Below are 16102 nucleotides of genomic sequence, written 5' to 3' on the forward strand. Positions count from 1 at the left end.
GTGTGGGACCTGCCCCTGCAAACGCAGCCGGTGCAGGGGGATCTGGCCACAAGTACAAAGGAGAACCCTCACCGCTCCTGCTGGCCCTGAGACCTCTCGGGCTGCTCACTTCTGCAGGAGGGCAGGGACCCTGGCCGCACGCATCCCGCATGCCAGCCACCTCGGGGTCCTGCTAATGGGAGGCGGGCACAGGCTTTCTCTCTCAGCAGGGTCTGTGCACACCTGGGGCTTGTCGGGGAAGGACAGGCGGGGACTTCAGAGCTCAGAAACCACTGGTTTGCCGTTGTTACTCCCGCTGACATGACACGTGTCATGTTTTCTAATCAGAGCCGAACCTGCGACAGTCCCACGGTCAGAAACAGAATCACCTCTCTTCTCTCCTCTGAGCCCTTCTGGGTAGAGCCTCCGGGTTATTGCTCTAGAAGCTTCCCCGCCCTGGCTCAAATGAGAGGGCTTAGGATGCATAGCTGGGATTCCACTTCGTGTCTCCTTCACCAGTGAAAGCCTTATCTGTCTAGCACCCCACACCATGAGACCACTCCAAGGCCAAAGTCAGCACGGGGCCCCCGGCAGCTGCCTGCAGCCCAGACTGCTAATGACTGCTAATGACGGTGATCTGTGGAGGGAGGAGACGCCGGTGCCACAGGCAGACACCCAGTGCGCTTCTAACCTATGCTTCTCCCATCAGATCTCATTACCGCCGCCGTTAATGATAATAATTATGTCACATCTGCATAACGCTGTGCAGGTTACAAAGCATGTTTGTGTGCGTTATTCTGCTTGAGCCTTCCTATAGGCGCGTGAGCTCCGTTTTCTTCCTCTTACTTTGCACGGGACGAACAAACGGAGGCTCAGGAAGGCTCCAGTGACTTGTCCGAGGCAGAGAGGTCACTAACAGCAGAGCCGGAAGGTGTTCCCACCTTCACACAGCACACGCCTAATCCTCACAGCTTCCAACTCCACGGTGACATTTAGTCTAGCAGTGGTCAGCAAACTCATCCGTCAACAGAGTCGCAGTTTGCCGACCACGGTCCTAAACCCTTCTGGCCCATTTCACCATTAATACCTGCCTTCTCCAAACAACTCGAGCTTTTACAGACTGCACCCCTCGCTTTACCTTGTGTTTAAAAAGACTGGAGGCCATTTTCCCCATGCATTTCAGCACATAAACACCGACTGCCTTCTACTAAAATTTAACAGTTTCTTGTGCGTTTTTATGATCTCCCCAGTTAGATAAACAGGTCCTGGTGTCACACGCATGAGGCTTAATAGGGCTTCTTCTCACCACCCCCTAAATAGTGACATATCTGTGCCACCATTAAAAATAAATGCTGCTCCCGTGAATGGCGGAATGACAAACACATGGGTAAGTAATGATAGGCGATGTATTGGAACTAAGAACAGAGGGAGGATCAGCGAGCTCCTGGCAATCCCTCAGACTCATGAAATATCTTCACCATCCCCTCCAGCCCCCCCCAGCTAACAGCCCCTCTCAAAAGCGAGGTGAACTAACAAGAGCAGGGGGACCTGTGGACGTCCCAGCCCCGGAGCCACAGGTGAGACCCCCCAAAAGCTCCCCACTATGCCGCAGTCCTTCCCAAGCCCCGACTGTCTCCACCTGATACAAAGGCAGCCAGATTTTCGAGGCTTATTATTCAGCCTTCCCCCTTCACAGCTTCACAAATAAGACCCCCTCGCCGCCTGAAAATTGCTTGGCAGAGATACTGTCACTCGTGTGAATTTACATTAAGCGGCAGGGGAATCGTGGCATAATGGGTAGGATTTAGGAAGGAAAACGTGCGTGGAGGTGTAAGGAGCGGGGCTGGCTGGGTGTTAGCTGGGTCTGTTTTGTGCTCCCCCATCCTGTTGCTGAAACTTTGGCACAATGAGGCCAAAGGTTTTACAGACTGCTGCTCCCGTGGCCCGAGCTCAGGCCTCCCCTCCCCCCCATAAGATGATAATCGCTATGCACGGTTAAAGGGCCACTGGAAGATCAGAGAGTTAATGCTGGTGGCGTGCTAAGCACGAGCAGCTGAGGGATCGTAATTCAGTGCTGACATCTGAGCTAAGCCACCAGTTTGCAGAATCTCAAGACAAGCAGGCCTCTGGATTTCACTAAGTTAAATCATTTGTGCCCCACTTGTCTGTTAAGTGCTGTGAGCTCCAGGGAAGAAAGATGATATGTAAATTTAGGGAATTAGCAGTAGACATCAGTCAGAGGGACACTGAGCTGCAAAACGTCCCTGCCTGCCTGTCACTGAGAGACCTGATTAGAACCAGGACATCACGAAGGAATGGCCGAGACCAGGAAAACCCAGGGAGGGGGACAGGAGAAGCAGGGGGAAGGGAACTGATGTTAACTGAGCACCTACTATGCCAGATTTTACACTGGAGGCTTTATCTGCCTATCTTATATAATCTTCCCTGTAAAATAAGTATTATTACCCCCCCCCATTTTTTGCCAACAAAAGAAAGTGAGGCTCAGAGAACTGAAGTGATGTGTCTGAGACTTCAGCTACAGAATGATGGAAGTAAGCTACGATCCTTGATCAGTCTGAGTAAAATCACCTGAGCATGGGCTGGAACCCTAGCCTAACCCTCACGAACCTGTTAAGCCTCAGTCTTCCCATCTGTACAATGGGTATAACAAAGTCATTACTTCATAGAGTTGTGAGGAGGAAATGAAACAAGCAGGGCACAATGCTTTGCACAGGAACAGGGACACGGTAAGCACCCGATATAAAGTACAGCCTTCTACAACCAGTACTATCGCCATCCACCCTGCCTCCTGTGCTTGCCTTTTTCTTTCTTTAGAAAGAAAAGGGGTTGGAAGAGCACCAATCACGTGGGAAGACCAATCCAAGACTCCAAGGGAAGGCTGGTTTGGCCTGAGGACAGTAAAAATGTTTTTAGGAATAAGACGGTTTCCAGATCCATCGTCCTAATTGCCAAAACGGGGCAGCCCCAAATGGTGCCTCATGCACCATCATCCGCGTATCTGTGTGTGCACCTGTGCGAGATGGAGTAAGTCAGTGCTTCCCAAACTTCTCTCGTGATGAGAATCACCTGGTGGAGTGGTTAAACTAGACGCAGGGGTCCTCAAACTTTTTAAAGTGGGGGCCAGATCACGGTCCCTCAGGGAGCTGGAGGGCCGGACTATATGAACTACTAATTCCTACTGTAACACCTCGGCTGCGCTCACTGCCCAAAAAACCTGGCGGGCCGGATCAGACTCCTCTGCGGGCCGCATGTGGCCCGCGGGCCGTAGTTTGAAGACGCCTGATAGAGATTCCTGAATCCCAACTAGAGCACTAGTTAAGTATACAATTTTACCTATATGTTCCCCAAAATTCTAGTTTAGCACTTCTTAGTCGGGACTCAAGAATCTGTGGTTTAACAACTCCACCAGGTGATTCTCATCACGAGAGAAATTTGGGAGACACTGGAATAAAGTAATCCCTGATCCAGGAACTTGAGGGGGGGTGGGGGGCGCTCCTGAGACCGTTTATAGCAGGCCAGCCCGGCCGTCCAGAGGAACGAGGCCCAAACATCCGGACAGCTGTCCACCCTTCGCTTTAAACTTCCCCGGGAAGGAGCTCCCACAGGCCAGTGGGGACAATGTGCTTCCTGGGTCACAGCCCTCACTGTCAGGAGCTTCTTAAATCCAGCTTTACATTTTCCTGCTGTCACATGAGACACACGTCCTCCTTCTGTCCCCGATGGAGCACAGCCCACGATCCGTCCTCTGACTTAGACACACTGTCACTCGTGAAGAATGGGAGACCCTCGGTCTTTGCTTCCTCAGGAAACACAACCTTTTGCTCCTTTATACATCCACTTTGCAGGCCTTTAGGTTAAGGTGACCAGATGTCCCGATTTTTAACAATTTGTCACGCGTCCCTCGGCCTTTTAAAAAAGCTGCGGGACGCGGGACAAATTGTTAAAAACCGGGACTGTTCCGCCAAAAGGGGGACGGACGTATGGTCACCTTACTTTACAGGGTCTGCCCTGACCCTTCTCTAAGCGAAGTGTCTCTGTCCCTTTAAATTGGGACACCCACGTCAGTGCTCCAGTGAGGCACGCGTGTGAGAGTGAAGTTTGGGCTTCTGGAACCGTGGTCGGCAAACTGCAGCTCGTGAACCATATATGGCTCGCTGGCCCCTTGAGGGTGGCTCTTCCTCAACATACCATGGCCTGGGCGAGTCTATGTTGAAGAAGTGGCGTTAGAAGAAGTTTAAGTTTAAAAAATGTGGCTCTTGCCGAAACCGGTTTGGCTCAGTGAATAGAGCGTCGGCCTGCGGACTGAGGAGTCCCAGGTTCGATTCCGGTCAAGGGCATGTATGATACCTTAGTTGCGGGCACATCCCCGGTAGGGGGTGCGCAGGAGGCAGCTGATGGATGTTTCTCTCTCATCCATGTTTCTAACTCTCTATCCCTCTCTCTTCCTCTCTGTAAAAAATCAATAAAATATATATTAAAAAAAATATGGCCTCCGAAGAAATTTCACTCCTTATCTGTTCATACTTGGCTCTGTTGACTAATGAATTTGTTCTGGAACATCCCAGTGTATGGCTGAACACAGGGACAGCTAGGCACACACTGGCTGATGGTGACCAGATAGAGCAAAGGGTTGGCATGGCCTGGCATGGCTTGGGTGGGGAGGGGGTACCTTAGTGATTTACTTGGACTTTAAGGACGAGCCCTTTGCATAGCGACAATGGACTGACAATAGCTGAGAACCAGCCTGGCTGGCGGCTCTCTTCTTGTTCTCCTGCCGGGTGGCAGGGATGCCGGCACAGGGTACCTTCCACCAGAAAGACGAGGGGAAGGAGAGAGGTTCAGTCGTTGAAAGAGAATGAAGAAGCAACGTCCCAGACATACACTCCCCCGTCTCCCACAGCTGACACGCTGGGGAGGCGTTTGGGGAGGATCCCCGGCAACAAACATCTGTTGCTGCCCCGGATGCAGGGAAAAGCCCCGCGTGGGAATGAACAGCGGGAGTTCGAAAGGGCAGGGAGGAAGCCCCGAGGACGGGGTCCTCAGGCCTCTTAACCTCTGCACGGGCCTCCTGACACCTCACCTGGCGATTTACGGCCACATCTGGCTTCAGCTGCGCGAGCACGTGACAGCATCTGGCCCCACGGCCGCGGGCCCTCGGATTCCCCACCTTATTGAACCCTGAAACAAATCACCGGGCGGGTCCTCCCGGCTATCACAGAGCCAGGACTCGCCATCTGTCCAGTGCGCGCCGCTCCTGGCCAGCTCTGCGCCCTCCTGCCAGAGCTGCCATCTGAAGGGGTACTGAGTGCCGCAGGAGATGCTTAAAACATGAGTCAGCCCCTCGGCTGGCCTCCCAAGGTCAGCCTGTCTCGCTGAGGCCCTCAAATTAACAGCCAGTGAGAGGAAACACTGACTTTGGATGGACTCAGCAGGGTGTCCTCCAGGTCTGCAGCTGACCGCTGTGCGGACAGTGTGGGATGTCAGGCCTGTGCTTTGCAGGCGTCTCCCCGAAGCTGTTCTGGGATGTCAGCGTTCAGGAACGCTTTGCAATGGAGGCGGTCTCGCTATCATCCCACCCCTTTGTTGTTTACCCACTCACTGCTGGGGACTCAAGCAATGATGCCTTAAAAAAAAAAAAAAAAAAAAAAAAGGAGTAATTGCTTCTCTTCTCTGCTGCTGTGTTTCCCACAAAGCCAAAGAAGTGTTCCCACCTCCTTAATGAAGGACCTCTATGCTTCTTTTTCCACTTGGAAGTTATTGCTTGGATATTGGCTTTCTTTTCGCCAAGCTGTTCCTGGTCTTTAATTATCTGTCACGATTGAAGCCCGAGAAGTTCCTGTCTCAGTATCTGCAGTGGCTGCAAAGCCCCAGCCAAGCCACAGTGGCCTCTTTCTCAGGGCAAGTCCAGCTAAAGCCAACCCCGTGTCTGCTGCCGGTGGCCCCATCTATGGGGAAGGTCTTCTGAGCTCAGAGAAATGCTTTTGAATTCACGGAGTCACCAGTAGTTTTCTGACAAAAATCAAGCCCATCCCAAGCACGTTCACCCATGTTACTTCCTTTGATTTCTCTGTCACCATCGCCCACCATCCCATCATCGCTCTTAATCTCCTCATGAGTGCCCCACAGTTGTGGTCCCCCATTCTAATGGAGTTCACTCAATGGCCCAGCCTGCACCCAACAGCCCATGTCTGCCACGCACAGTGGGTGGGACAGCCACCGGGTGGAAAACATAAACATCGCTGAACATTGTCTCCTCATTGCGCTCCCACTGGGGACGGTTTTTGAGCCCAAAGGGAAGGTTCTGTTCTCTCAGTCCAATAAACATGAATGCAAGGCACCAAAGCTGTCCTTTCCTAACTGTAGACTACCCCGTTTAGGCTTTGCCCGTCTTCTTTATTTCACGCCCACAATGTGAACTTACTAAAATGAAGTCACACTGTACCCACCCTTCATGAGGTCAACAGGTGTGTACACGAGCACACGCACCTGAGGGAGACCACGCGCCTGAGGGAGACCACACACACCTGAGGGTCCTGAAGCTGACCTGGCATAAGTACCTGTGTCTCAGGTTTTTTTTCTGTCTTCCTGACAACAATTGTAACAACAAAAACAATTAGTATTCTCACTATTACTGGGATCGCTTAGTATTTACTTAGGGTGCCCTTTTTGATGGAATGAAACCTACCCTATCCAATGCTATGTGACTTGCTCACTTTATTAAGGTTGCATGCTGAGATGACACAAAACCATGAGCCAAATACCAGCCTTGGACCACTCCCATCAAGGGATAGTATGGACGGAACGTTCCTCTAATCTAGGGGTGTCGAACTCAATCAGAGAAGGGGCCAAAATCTAAAATCCAGCCTAAATCGCGGGCCGAATGGTTTACTGAACAGTCATAAACTGTCATTGTGATGGAAACGCAGCGGAGTGCAATGATGACAGCGCGGTGCGGGCCACATTGCAAGGCCTGGTGGGACGGATTTGGCCCGTGGGCCTTGTGTTTGACACATGTGCTCTAATCACTTGCTTCTTGCTTTGCTCCAAACCAAGGAGCAGCCCCAGCAGCAGGAAGGGTCCCAGAGGTCACCCTCAGGCCAAGGCCTGGTGGCGCTGGAGCAGTGGTCACCAGGGCAACGGACAACGAGCATGCCCTATACCTGCACTGTCCCAGGCATGGCTGGGTGAAAGAAGAACCCAAGTTTTGGCTGTATTTAATTTTAATTGAATTAAAATAGCCACACATGGCTAGTAGCTGCCCAATTAATTGACCAAGGGCCATCTCGAGGACTTTTTGGCCTTGTTCTTTAAAGATCTAAATCTGATCTTCCTCAAAGCTCCCACTAGGGGCCACTTTCTGTGTCCTGTCGCTGCAGAGAAAAGGCAGAGTGGCTTCGGGAGAGCAGGGGGCGGGCTCCTCTGTAACCAGCAGGGGTCAGCGAATTGGGAACGGGGTCCCCGGGGACAGGCTTCCAGGGACGGGTGTGAACACACCCCGGGCTTCTGAGCACAAGCAAAGAGCTAAAAAAAGACATTCCAAGCGGCATGAAAGACTATCTTGCAAAACAAAAACAGTGGAATGGAACCAGTGGGTGTCCTGTCAGCCTTAAGCAACCACCAGCGCTGGCCAAAAGAACAGAACTAATTGCTTACTTAAAAGGAAAAGAAAAAACAAAACAGGAACAAAACAAAACAAAACAAAACACGAGAAAAGAACTAAATCAGAAAGTATCTACGGAATGTAAGTCTTTTCCACAGACACTTCTAACCAAATGGCCTGTGTGTGCTATTTCAACATGGCTATTTTCTTCCCTGCCTTCTTTTTTTCTCCCTGCTCAACCGAGACACCTCCTTTCTTACATGTAATTACTCGTGTTTACCCATCAAACGAGGGGATGAAACATATGGCGCACTTCTCTGAAGCGCGAGGGTGGGCCCCTCTCTGTACAATGCTGACCTGTGGGGGACACAGCGACTCTCAGGTCTGACCCGGAAGGTCCGGCCACTCCGATCCCATTAGCATTTACCCTGCCCCTAAGCAAGCACAGCTGTTTCCTCTCTCCCAACTGCTCCCCTCGGGGGCCCGTTTTTTTGAAGAAGAAGAAGAAGAAGAAGAAAGGAAGGACCACCCGGAACAGACAGGGCTTTCTCTCCTCTCCTCCTTAAAGCCCGCCATCCAGTTCTGTCAGGGGAAGGAGCATGGGAAACACAGCTCAGGCTTTTGTAAGTCATCGGCGGGGAGAGGGAAGGGCTCCGAAGACAATGTTATGATTCTGTCTTCTGGAGGCAAGTTACAAGTGCCACTTTCCCAAACTTCAGGGGTCCCTCTGGAGGAGGAAAATGATTATTTCCTTTCTCAGCATCTTAGGGGAAAAACACCACTAGATCGAGCAGTTCCCGATGGCCCTAATTTTCCTTCTGTCCAGATCCAGCCAGCGCAGGTTGGAATTCCGCCTGCTTTGTGAGCTTGCTCCGAAGAGCCCTACCACCCGCAGGCTGCAGTGAATCAGCCGAATGAGGATAAGGACCAGAATTTCCAACCAGTAGCCAGGGGCAGAGACGGGGCACTCAGATGTGGGCGAGGGCTGGGTGAGGGGGAGGCGGAGGTGAGCAAGCAATGGGAATAAAGGCCAGGGCTAAAAGCCAGGGTCAAAGGGAGAGTCACTGAAGTGTCCCTTGCTAATTGGTGGCCTTGCGGCCTGGCCTGGGCAGGCCTCAGACATTCTTAGAGAACATCTGCTCAGAAGAGTGCAAGGGAAGAGGCTGAATTATTAGACAGGACCCGAGGATGAATGCTGGGTAAGAGCCAGGAAAGGTCTCCATGCCTTATCATCCACATCCCTTTATTCAAACTGCCTCTGCCAAGCTTCCCTCTTACACATGCATGCGTGCAATATAAACTACAAACACACACATAAATCCATACACACACACACGCGCAGAGATTCATGCACAAAACCCACGCACAGGCATATACATATTTATCCATCTATCTACATCTAACACATAAAAACACATGATATATGCACGTACACACCCAACACACACCTTAAGAAACACACACACACATGTACCCACAAATACACACATGTAAACATGAGGCACACACACACACACACACACACACACACGAGACACATACCCTACAAATCTTTAAGATAAAAAGTGGGGGTTGGGAGAACAACCAATTAATTGGGCCAAGTCTCAAAGGGGAGGAAATAAAGTGAAAAACCCAGGCTGGGTTATAAAAATAAGTATTTTTTTTCCAGCGTGCAGGAGGCTCATTATATTAATTAAACATTATTGCAGTGAAGGAGAGGAGGGAGGGTGATTAAGGCTGGGCCGGGGTAAGCACTCTCTCCCATTGCCCGCGGCTGCGCCGAGCCTCAGATATTAATCTCTCTGAGCACTCGAACGCTGAAGAGATAAACACTTGAAATATGAAAATGTTTTTCTCCAGAGCAGGCGCTGTGACCCTCTGGGAAAGCAAGTGCAGGCCGTGTCGGGAGGCGGCCTCAGCGCCCTCCCTGTGTCAGTCCTACTGCCTCCCCTGGGGACAGGGGACGCTGCCAGTCCTGCCGTGAGGGGCAGGGGGCAGCCCTGGGGGACCCCGCCTTAGGGGCGCCCCCCTACCCCCTGTATTCTCCAGTCAGGCAACACTGAATCTGCTCATTCCCAGAGTGAACCCCTTTCCTCTCGAATGCTCTGGGCGTGAGGGGGGGGGGGGTCTAGAACCCAGGCCAGGAGCGTGGGAATTTGGAAGCCAATGCCTGGAGCGCCGGAGCCGGTGTTTGTGATGACCTATCGTTAAATTATCTGGGATGTTGCAAGCCCAGTTGTTAAACGCAAGCACAATTAAAAACTAAATGATTGAAAGTTACGAGGACATAAACGATACTACCAACTCAAGATAATAAGTTCTTTGAAACTCAACGCTTCCTAATTATTTGAATACCCTTTACGGGTACCTCTGCTCCCCAGGTTATTTGCGGGAATCGCCTCTGCCTGAGGGGGGGACTGCGGGGTGCGGTTTCGCTGCACTTCCACTTCCCCCGCCTCCACGGACGCCGGTGGCTCGAGTTCAACCACAGCAGGAGGGTCTGCAGCCCGGACGGCGGCCCTCAGCGCAGAGCAGGGCTCCTCGTCCTCAAACACCTGCCAGGACATCCCTGTGACCACGTGCCGCCCTGGACATGGTGGGTGGCCTGCTTCTATCATTTCGAAGGGCCCAGGCAAGTCCTCACCTCCAGGGGCCACAGGCTCCTGGACTCTGACTCTGAAGGACAGTGCCAGGCGGCTCTGCTAGACACCCTTGGGCACGGCAGCATTCAGGCCCTCGACGCGGCTCGCTACAGAGGCCATGCCACCCTGGGAGAAGGTAAGGCCACTCAAGGCCCGCGGCTTCCTGATGGCCACTCTAGGAACAATACCCAGCCGGAAGCGGACAAGAGGCCCTGTGATGCTGGCAGTGAGGACCAGCCACGGGAACAAGGGGACATTGACTCCTGGCATCTCCTAGGCCTCCCCACGGCCCTTCCTTCCTTCCTTCCTTCCTCTGCTTTTATCTTGGCCCCTCTCCCTCCCGCCCGGCTCGTAGGCCGTCCGGTAATCACAGGCGAGGGCAGGAGCCACCAGCCCGCTGTTCTGCGGGGTGACGTCGTGAGCGAAGACCGTGGCGGTTCGCGGGCAGAGGGCAGAGGGGGGCTCCGTGCTGGGAGGGGAGAAGGCCTGCGGGGGAGCTGGGGAAGGCGCCCATCTCCGGACCGCGGCGGCTTACCGGGGAACGTGCGGTCGTCGGGGCTGGTGCTGCTGGCCCAGGTGCTCCGCAGCCACTTGGCGTGGTCGTACATCCAGCCGCAGGCCTCCTCGGGGAAGTCGAAGTTGCAGTTGAATCCTGAGGGGAGCTGCAAATCTTTGTCTAAAAGGAGAGTGAAGAAAAAAATAAAAATAAATAAGCCAAAGGAACGCCAGAGAGATGGCTTCAGAGAACAGCCACCCTGGTGCTATGTCAATGGCTGGCAAGGCCTGAGCGCCGAGCAGAGAAAGGAGGCTCCCTGTCGCTCATTCACGGAACTCCTCTTGGCGGCCGCTGGCTTTCGGGTTCAGCCTTTGGTCTCATCCTTCCCAGGCATGAAAGCCAAGTCTGCTCGTGGTTCCCATAGCGAGCGGCCACAAAGGAGGCCACCGAGGGCTTGGGGCTCCCCCTGGCCCCTCTGTCCACCTCGGAGAGCAGGCCAACGTGAAAATCCACTCCCCAGCGCCTCCGTGGAAGGCTGGCTCCTGCCCACCTGGCTCTCGGGAGAGATGGGCAGCCCGCTGGCATCCAGAGAGGTGGGAATGCAGGCCGGCGAGGGGAAAGTGGGCCCCGAAACAAGGCAGGCTTGTTTGCTCCCCTTCACCCCCTGCGGTAGGTCTCTTGTTTCGAAAGACAGGGCCATTTCACCATCCCCGGGGGAGGCACTGCCAGGCGGCATGTGAGGGCAAAGGGAGGGATCCAGCCCAGCCGGCCCGGCCTGGCTGCCCCGTTCAGGGCTGACTGGGAGGAAAAGCAACGGCGCAGGAAGGCCGGGTCCAAGGTCAGCAGAGTGTGCGTCCTCAGGGGAGTCTCAGGAGTGGCCCCGTGGCTTGCCTGGGCTGCTCACTTGTTCTCGGAGCTGAGCTAGAAATCTGAACCCGAGGTGTCTTTTGAGGGTCCACTTGGCTCTGAAAACCCAGACTGAGCTGGTGCTGAATGGGTGATGAAGTGGGGGGGTGGGCGGAGGTGGGAGGGAAGAGGAAATGGGACAAGTCTGGGCGCTCCTGCTCGCCAGACGGGCCTGTGCAGACGGCAGGAAGGGGTTGGCCAGTGCTGGCAGCAGAGAGGAAGCGGGGTCTCTGGCCTTCCCACTTCCGTTCTCAGGGCTCCCAGGGAGGCATGTCTGGTGGAAGGCCTCAGACCTGGGCTAGGCGGTCTGCAGGGAGCACCAGGCTGGAAGCAGGTCGCTCCCACTGCGGAGGTGAGGAGGGCGCCGCTGAGGCGAGGGCAGGGCTGGCCTCGGTGCAGAGGCCACCGCGTGCCGCCGGGCCCTGCTCGCGCCTCTCCTTTCCAGGAGGGGCCGTGGAATGTTTGCCCACCATGGGCCAAAGTCAGCCCGAGTGGAGACAGAACACATGGAATCCATTACAGCATCAACCTGTGGCTTGGAAAAGTCCGCTCTCAGCCCTCACCATCCCCTTCTCCCGGCCGTTTCTGAATTTCTATTTTTCCGTTCGAAAAATATGGAGTAATTCAATATACCGTAATTCCCCTCTCATGTTTACACGAACGCTGGACCTCAGGAACCAAATTCCACAAAGGGATCGTTTGCAAAGAGAAAGAAGAAGAGGGAAGGGAGGAACCACCAAAGAAACCTCAAAGGAAACGAACCACTACAAACGGGGAAATTATACGAAACTTCTGAGCGTTTTGCAGAACCCTTCCATTTTCCTTGGGGCTGCCATTTAGATAGAAAACCCCCGCCCCCGTCCCTCCCCCCGCCCTCCGTCCAGCCAACCCTGCTAACCCGACACCATCTATCTACTCCCCATGCTTTCTACTTCGGGCCCTCAAAAGATCTTAAACATGTCGAGGAAGATTCCCCAAGTCTCCTTCTCCTCCTGATGAAACAAAACCAAGCTCAATACCATGTCAGCGTCCTGTATTCCACTCACCCTGACCAATAGTGTCCTTCCACCCACACCATAGCAAGCACATTCCTAGAAGCATATGCATTAAATTATCATTTTTCAGTCACACAGCTTCAGCATTTATGGTTGGCTTCCCTCCCATTCTTCTCCGCAGCCTTTTTTTTTTTTTTTTTTTTTTTTTTTTGAGTTGGCCACTCAGCCAGCCCAGTCCCTCCGATGGTCAGGCTGCTGAGTGTGCGGGTCCCGCAGGCTCCACCGTCCGCCCACGACGTCGTTGACGCGTCTCTATGTCTCCCTCACTCCCCAGGTCTCTTCCATTTCCCCTCATGTTGTTTAATGAACATTTAATAATGGTCAGTAATTGACTGTAAGTGGAGGCTGTCAGGCATGAACTTCTAGCCAAAAATGCCAGGTGTTCCCAGAATTTGTGGTTTGCTAGGAATGTCCTCAGACTCCTCCGCTCCTGAGCGGTGTGATTTAAAACCTGTCGCACGTTTGGTCTCTGCCAACTGTTTCCATCGAACATGGGTACGTGTAGGAGGCGGGAGGAGAGGAGCCCAGATTTCTCACGTGGCGAGGAGGGGCCCCAGGCCTTTTGACACGTCCTCCTCTGTCACTGGCCTGTACTTGCCCCACGGAGGACGCGCCATCCCAGGGGGTCATAGACGATGACACTTTCTCAACCAGTGGTGGTGAGAGACAGGGAAATACTATTAAGGAAGGTTAACTGCCGAGTTAACCGTGACTATTGGGCTTCCTGAACCATGTCACCTCCAGGTTTCCACCTGACTGAATGGTAAAGACACAGCGTAGCAGGAGAAAGGATCACAGGTGTGGATTCTAACCACGTGACGTGAGGGCTAGAGAAGAGGACGTCTCAGAGGAGGAGTCTTCTGCCTGGCTGTGGTGGCTCAGTGGTTGAGCGTCGGCCTATGAACCAGGAGGTCACAGTTCGATTCCCGGTCAGGGCACATGCCCAGGTGCCGTGCTTGATTCCCAGTGTGGGGCTTGTAGGAGGCAGCTGATCAATGATTCTCTCTCATCATTGATGTGTCTCTCTCTCTGTCTCTCCTTCCCTTCCTCTCTGAAATCAATTAAAAAATATATATTTTTTAAAACGGACCCTTATCGCAGCTGATGATAAGTGTGTTCATTCCTTACTGAATGGTTGGGAATGGCCACTACTCCAAGCCCCTTCGTACCCGCTTCTCCCTGACCTCTGACCCAGCGACCCCAGGTCCCTGCCCAGCCGCAGGTCAGCCTCCATCCCCACTGGTCGGCACCCATGCCATCCAGGATGAATGCAACTCGGACCCCGACCCTCACCGTCCTCAAAGCTGCAGTTCTCCCCGCACTCCGTGGCCTCCTCATCAATGGGATACGGGGTGGTGGTCTCTTCGCTCCTCACGGTGGGTCCCAGTGTCTCCACGGTGGGCTTTGCATCTGCGTGAGGACAAAGGAAGGGCGTGAATGCTGCATACAGCAGCGCGCATTGAAACGCAGTGGGAGGAAGATGTCCCAAACTAGGTTTCCTGTCTGCCTGAGGAAGAGAAAAGCTAGACACACGCTCACTGAGGTCACCCCTGTGTGCGGGCAATGATGTCGGAGCATTGTCCGAGCTGGACGAGAATGGGCTCAGGCTGCAGAAACAGCCCAGACAGAGGCCCCAATACAAACCCCTGCTCCGTACCGCCCAGCAGAGGCCCTGCAGCCGGCACGGAGGCCACGCATGACAGGACCACGCTCTGGGTGGTCGTTAAGACAGAAATGGGGGTGAGCAAACATACAAAATGCACGACTGCTCATCAAAACCGGAACGCGTGCTAAACTTACTGCTAAACGACACGAACTTCCGTTCAGAGGAAACCTAGGGCCACCCGTGCCCCTCCCCTTGGGTGGCAGCCGACATGCCTTCCCGCCTCACCCCTGGTTTTGTGTGAATACAGAACCTTTGGACCCAAAGCTCACCCCACCTGGCCAGCACAATCACCAAAGCCTTAAGCAAAGCCGGGGCCTGGGCGGCGTGATCCCGGACACTGCTGTTCACGTTCGCACAAAAGCAATGGGAGGGGCTGTGAATGCAAAGGGATGCACGCAGACCCCGCTGGGTGGGAATGACTCCTCTGGGTGGGAATCACTTGGGGCTGTGCCTTCAGGAGCCAGACCTCTTCCCTGGCGCCACTGGGTGTGACGGGGTGTCTTTGTCAGGCCCCCTTAAGGATCCCATGGAATAAATAACAAGGCGTGGCAGAGTCAAAAGCTTCCTAAATGCAGATAGCTCCTGCAAGGCAGGCTGGGGGTAGGGGAAGAGTCAAGAATGGGACAGAAGGTGGCGGAGGGGACTTTCCTGCCTGACTGAAGGGGCTACCAGGACTGGCTCCAGCACATGAGACCCCGCGGGATGGGGGTGAGGAAGAGTGGGGAGGTGGCCAGATCTTGCAAACCCTCCCTCCTCCCCAAATCCAAAAATCCCCATGGAAAATTTCCAGACTTATCATTGTTGGCAACTCATTCAAAATATTACAATAACTAGAATGCAACAAAACCGGGCTGGGCCCAACCTGCCCGCAGGCAGTCGGTTCTGACTTGGTGATTCATTCACTGGTCCATTCACTTGTTTATTTGCTCACCCCAAGTCTTTCATTCGGCAACCATTTGTGAAATGAATTAAACAGTAAGTCAGGCCCTTGGTGGGGCAAAAAGGCGTGCTGGTAACCGGTGTTCAAATGCATGGGCCATGGGGCCGGGCCTTCGTCCCAGAGCTGTGCTCGCACGAGACGCCCCGAATCCACCCAGGCGTGGTACCTCCTGTCTCTATGCCTGTTCCTCGACGCCATTGTGTGTGATTAGGCGTCTTCAGGACACCACTGAATAAAGCCAGGAGCTGAAGGAACTCACTAACTACGAGGAGTTGCTTTTTCACGGTCGATTTCCCATCTTTCTGCTATTAAGTACCACGCTCCTAACCTTTCAGACTTCCCTCTGCCGTGTCTGCCTCTCGCTCAGCAAATAACCTCGGAGCTTCCTAATTTGTACATTCGAATTTGTCACTGTGTCATGGAATTTCAAACTCAACTGTACAGCCAACACCAGGCAGCAAGGCAAGAAGGAACCATTTGAAACACACACACACACACACACACACACACACGGACGAACTGGTGAAGCAGCCCCGTCACATTGCTTATTCGCAGGGTCTCAGCCCGGCCCATTCTTCTCCCTGGGATCCTTTTATATATATTCATTTTTTTTTTTTTGGGGGGGGGGTTGGGGGAGACATGAACCAAGGATGAGTCGCACCCACGGGATGGACATGTGACCAGCCAGAAAGCCACGTGCCCTGGGAGAGCAGTTTCTGGGAATGTGAGGTAGCAGGACGGGAAACTGTTGGGTGGAGATGGCACTCAGTGCAGGGGCACGGGGGCTGGCGAGGCCA

The 16102-nt window shown here is 53.6% G+C and overlaps 1 protein-coding gene across 8 annotated transcripts in view; it reads right to left on the reverse strand.

Moving 5' to 3' along the window:
* The window catches only part of NRP2 (neuropilin 2), a 119253-nt gene that overhangs the window by 36232 nt on the left and 66919 nt on the right, over positions 1 to 16102 (reverse strand). For all 8 annotated transcript variants that reach the window (XR_004984826.2, XR_004984828.2, XR_004984825.2 and 5 more), the window contains exons 11-12: positions 13993 to 14109; positions 10778 to 10918 (exon numbers count right to left, since the gene is read on the reverse strand). Coding sequence is in view for 4 of the 8 variants with exons in the window: in XM_036420871.2 (XP_036276764.1) it covers positions 10778 to 10918; positions 13993 to 14109 (258 nt within the window). In the remaining 4 variants the exon portion in view is untranslated. The remainder of the gene's footprint in view (positions 1 to 10777; positions 10919 to 13992; positions 14110 to 16102) is intronic.

The sequence above is a fragment of the Pipistrellus kuhlii genome, unplaced genomic scaffold, assembly GCF_014108245.1.
Source record: "Pipistrellus kuhlii isolate mPipKuh1 unplaced genomic scaffold, mPipKuh1.p scaffold_m20_p_7, whole genome shotgun sequence".
NCBI lineage: Eukaryota > Metazoa > Chordata > Mammalia > Chiroptera > Vespertilionidae > Pipistrellus > Pipistrellus kuhlii.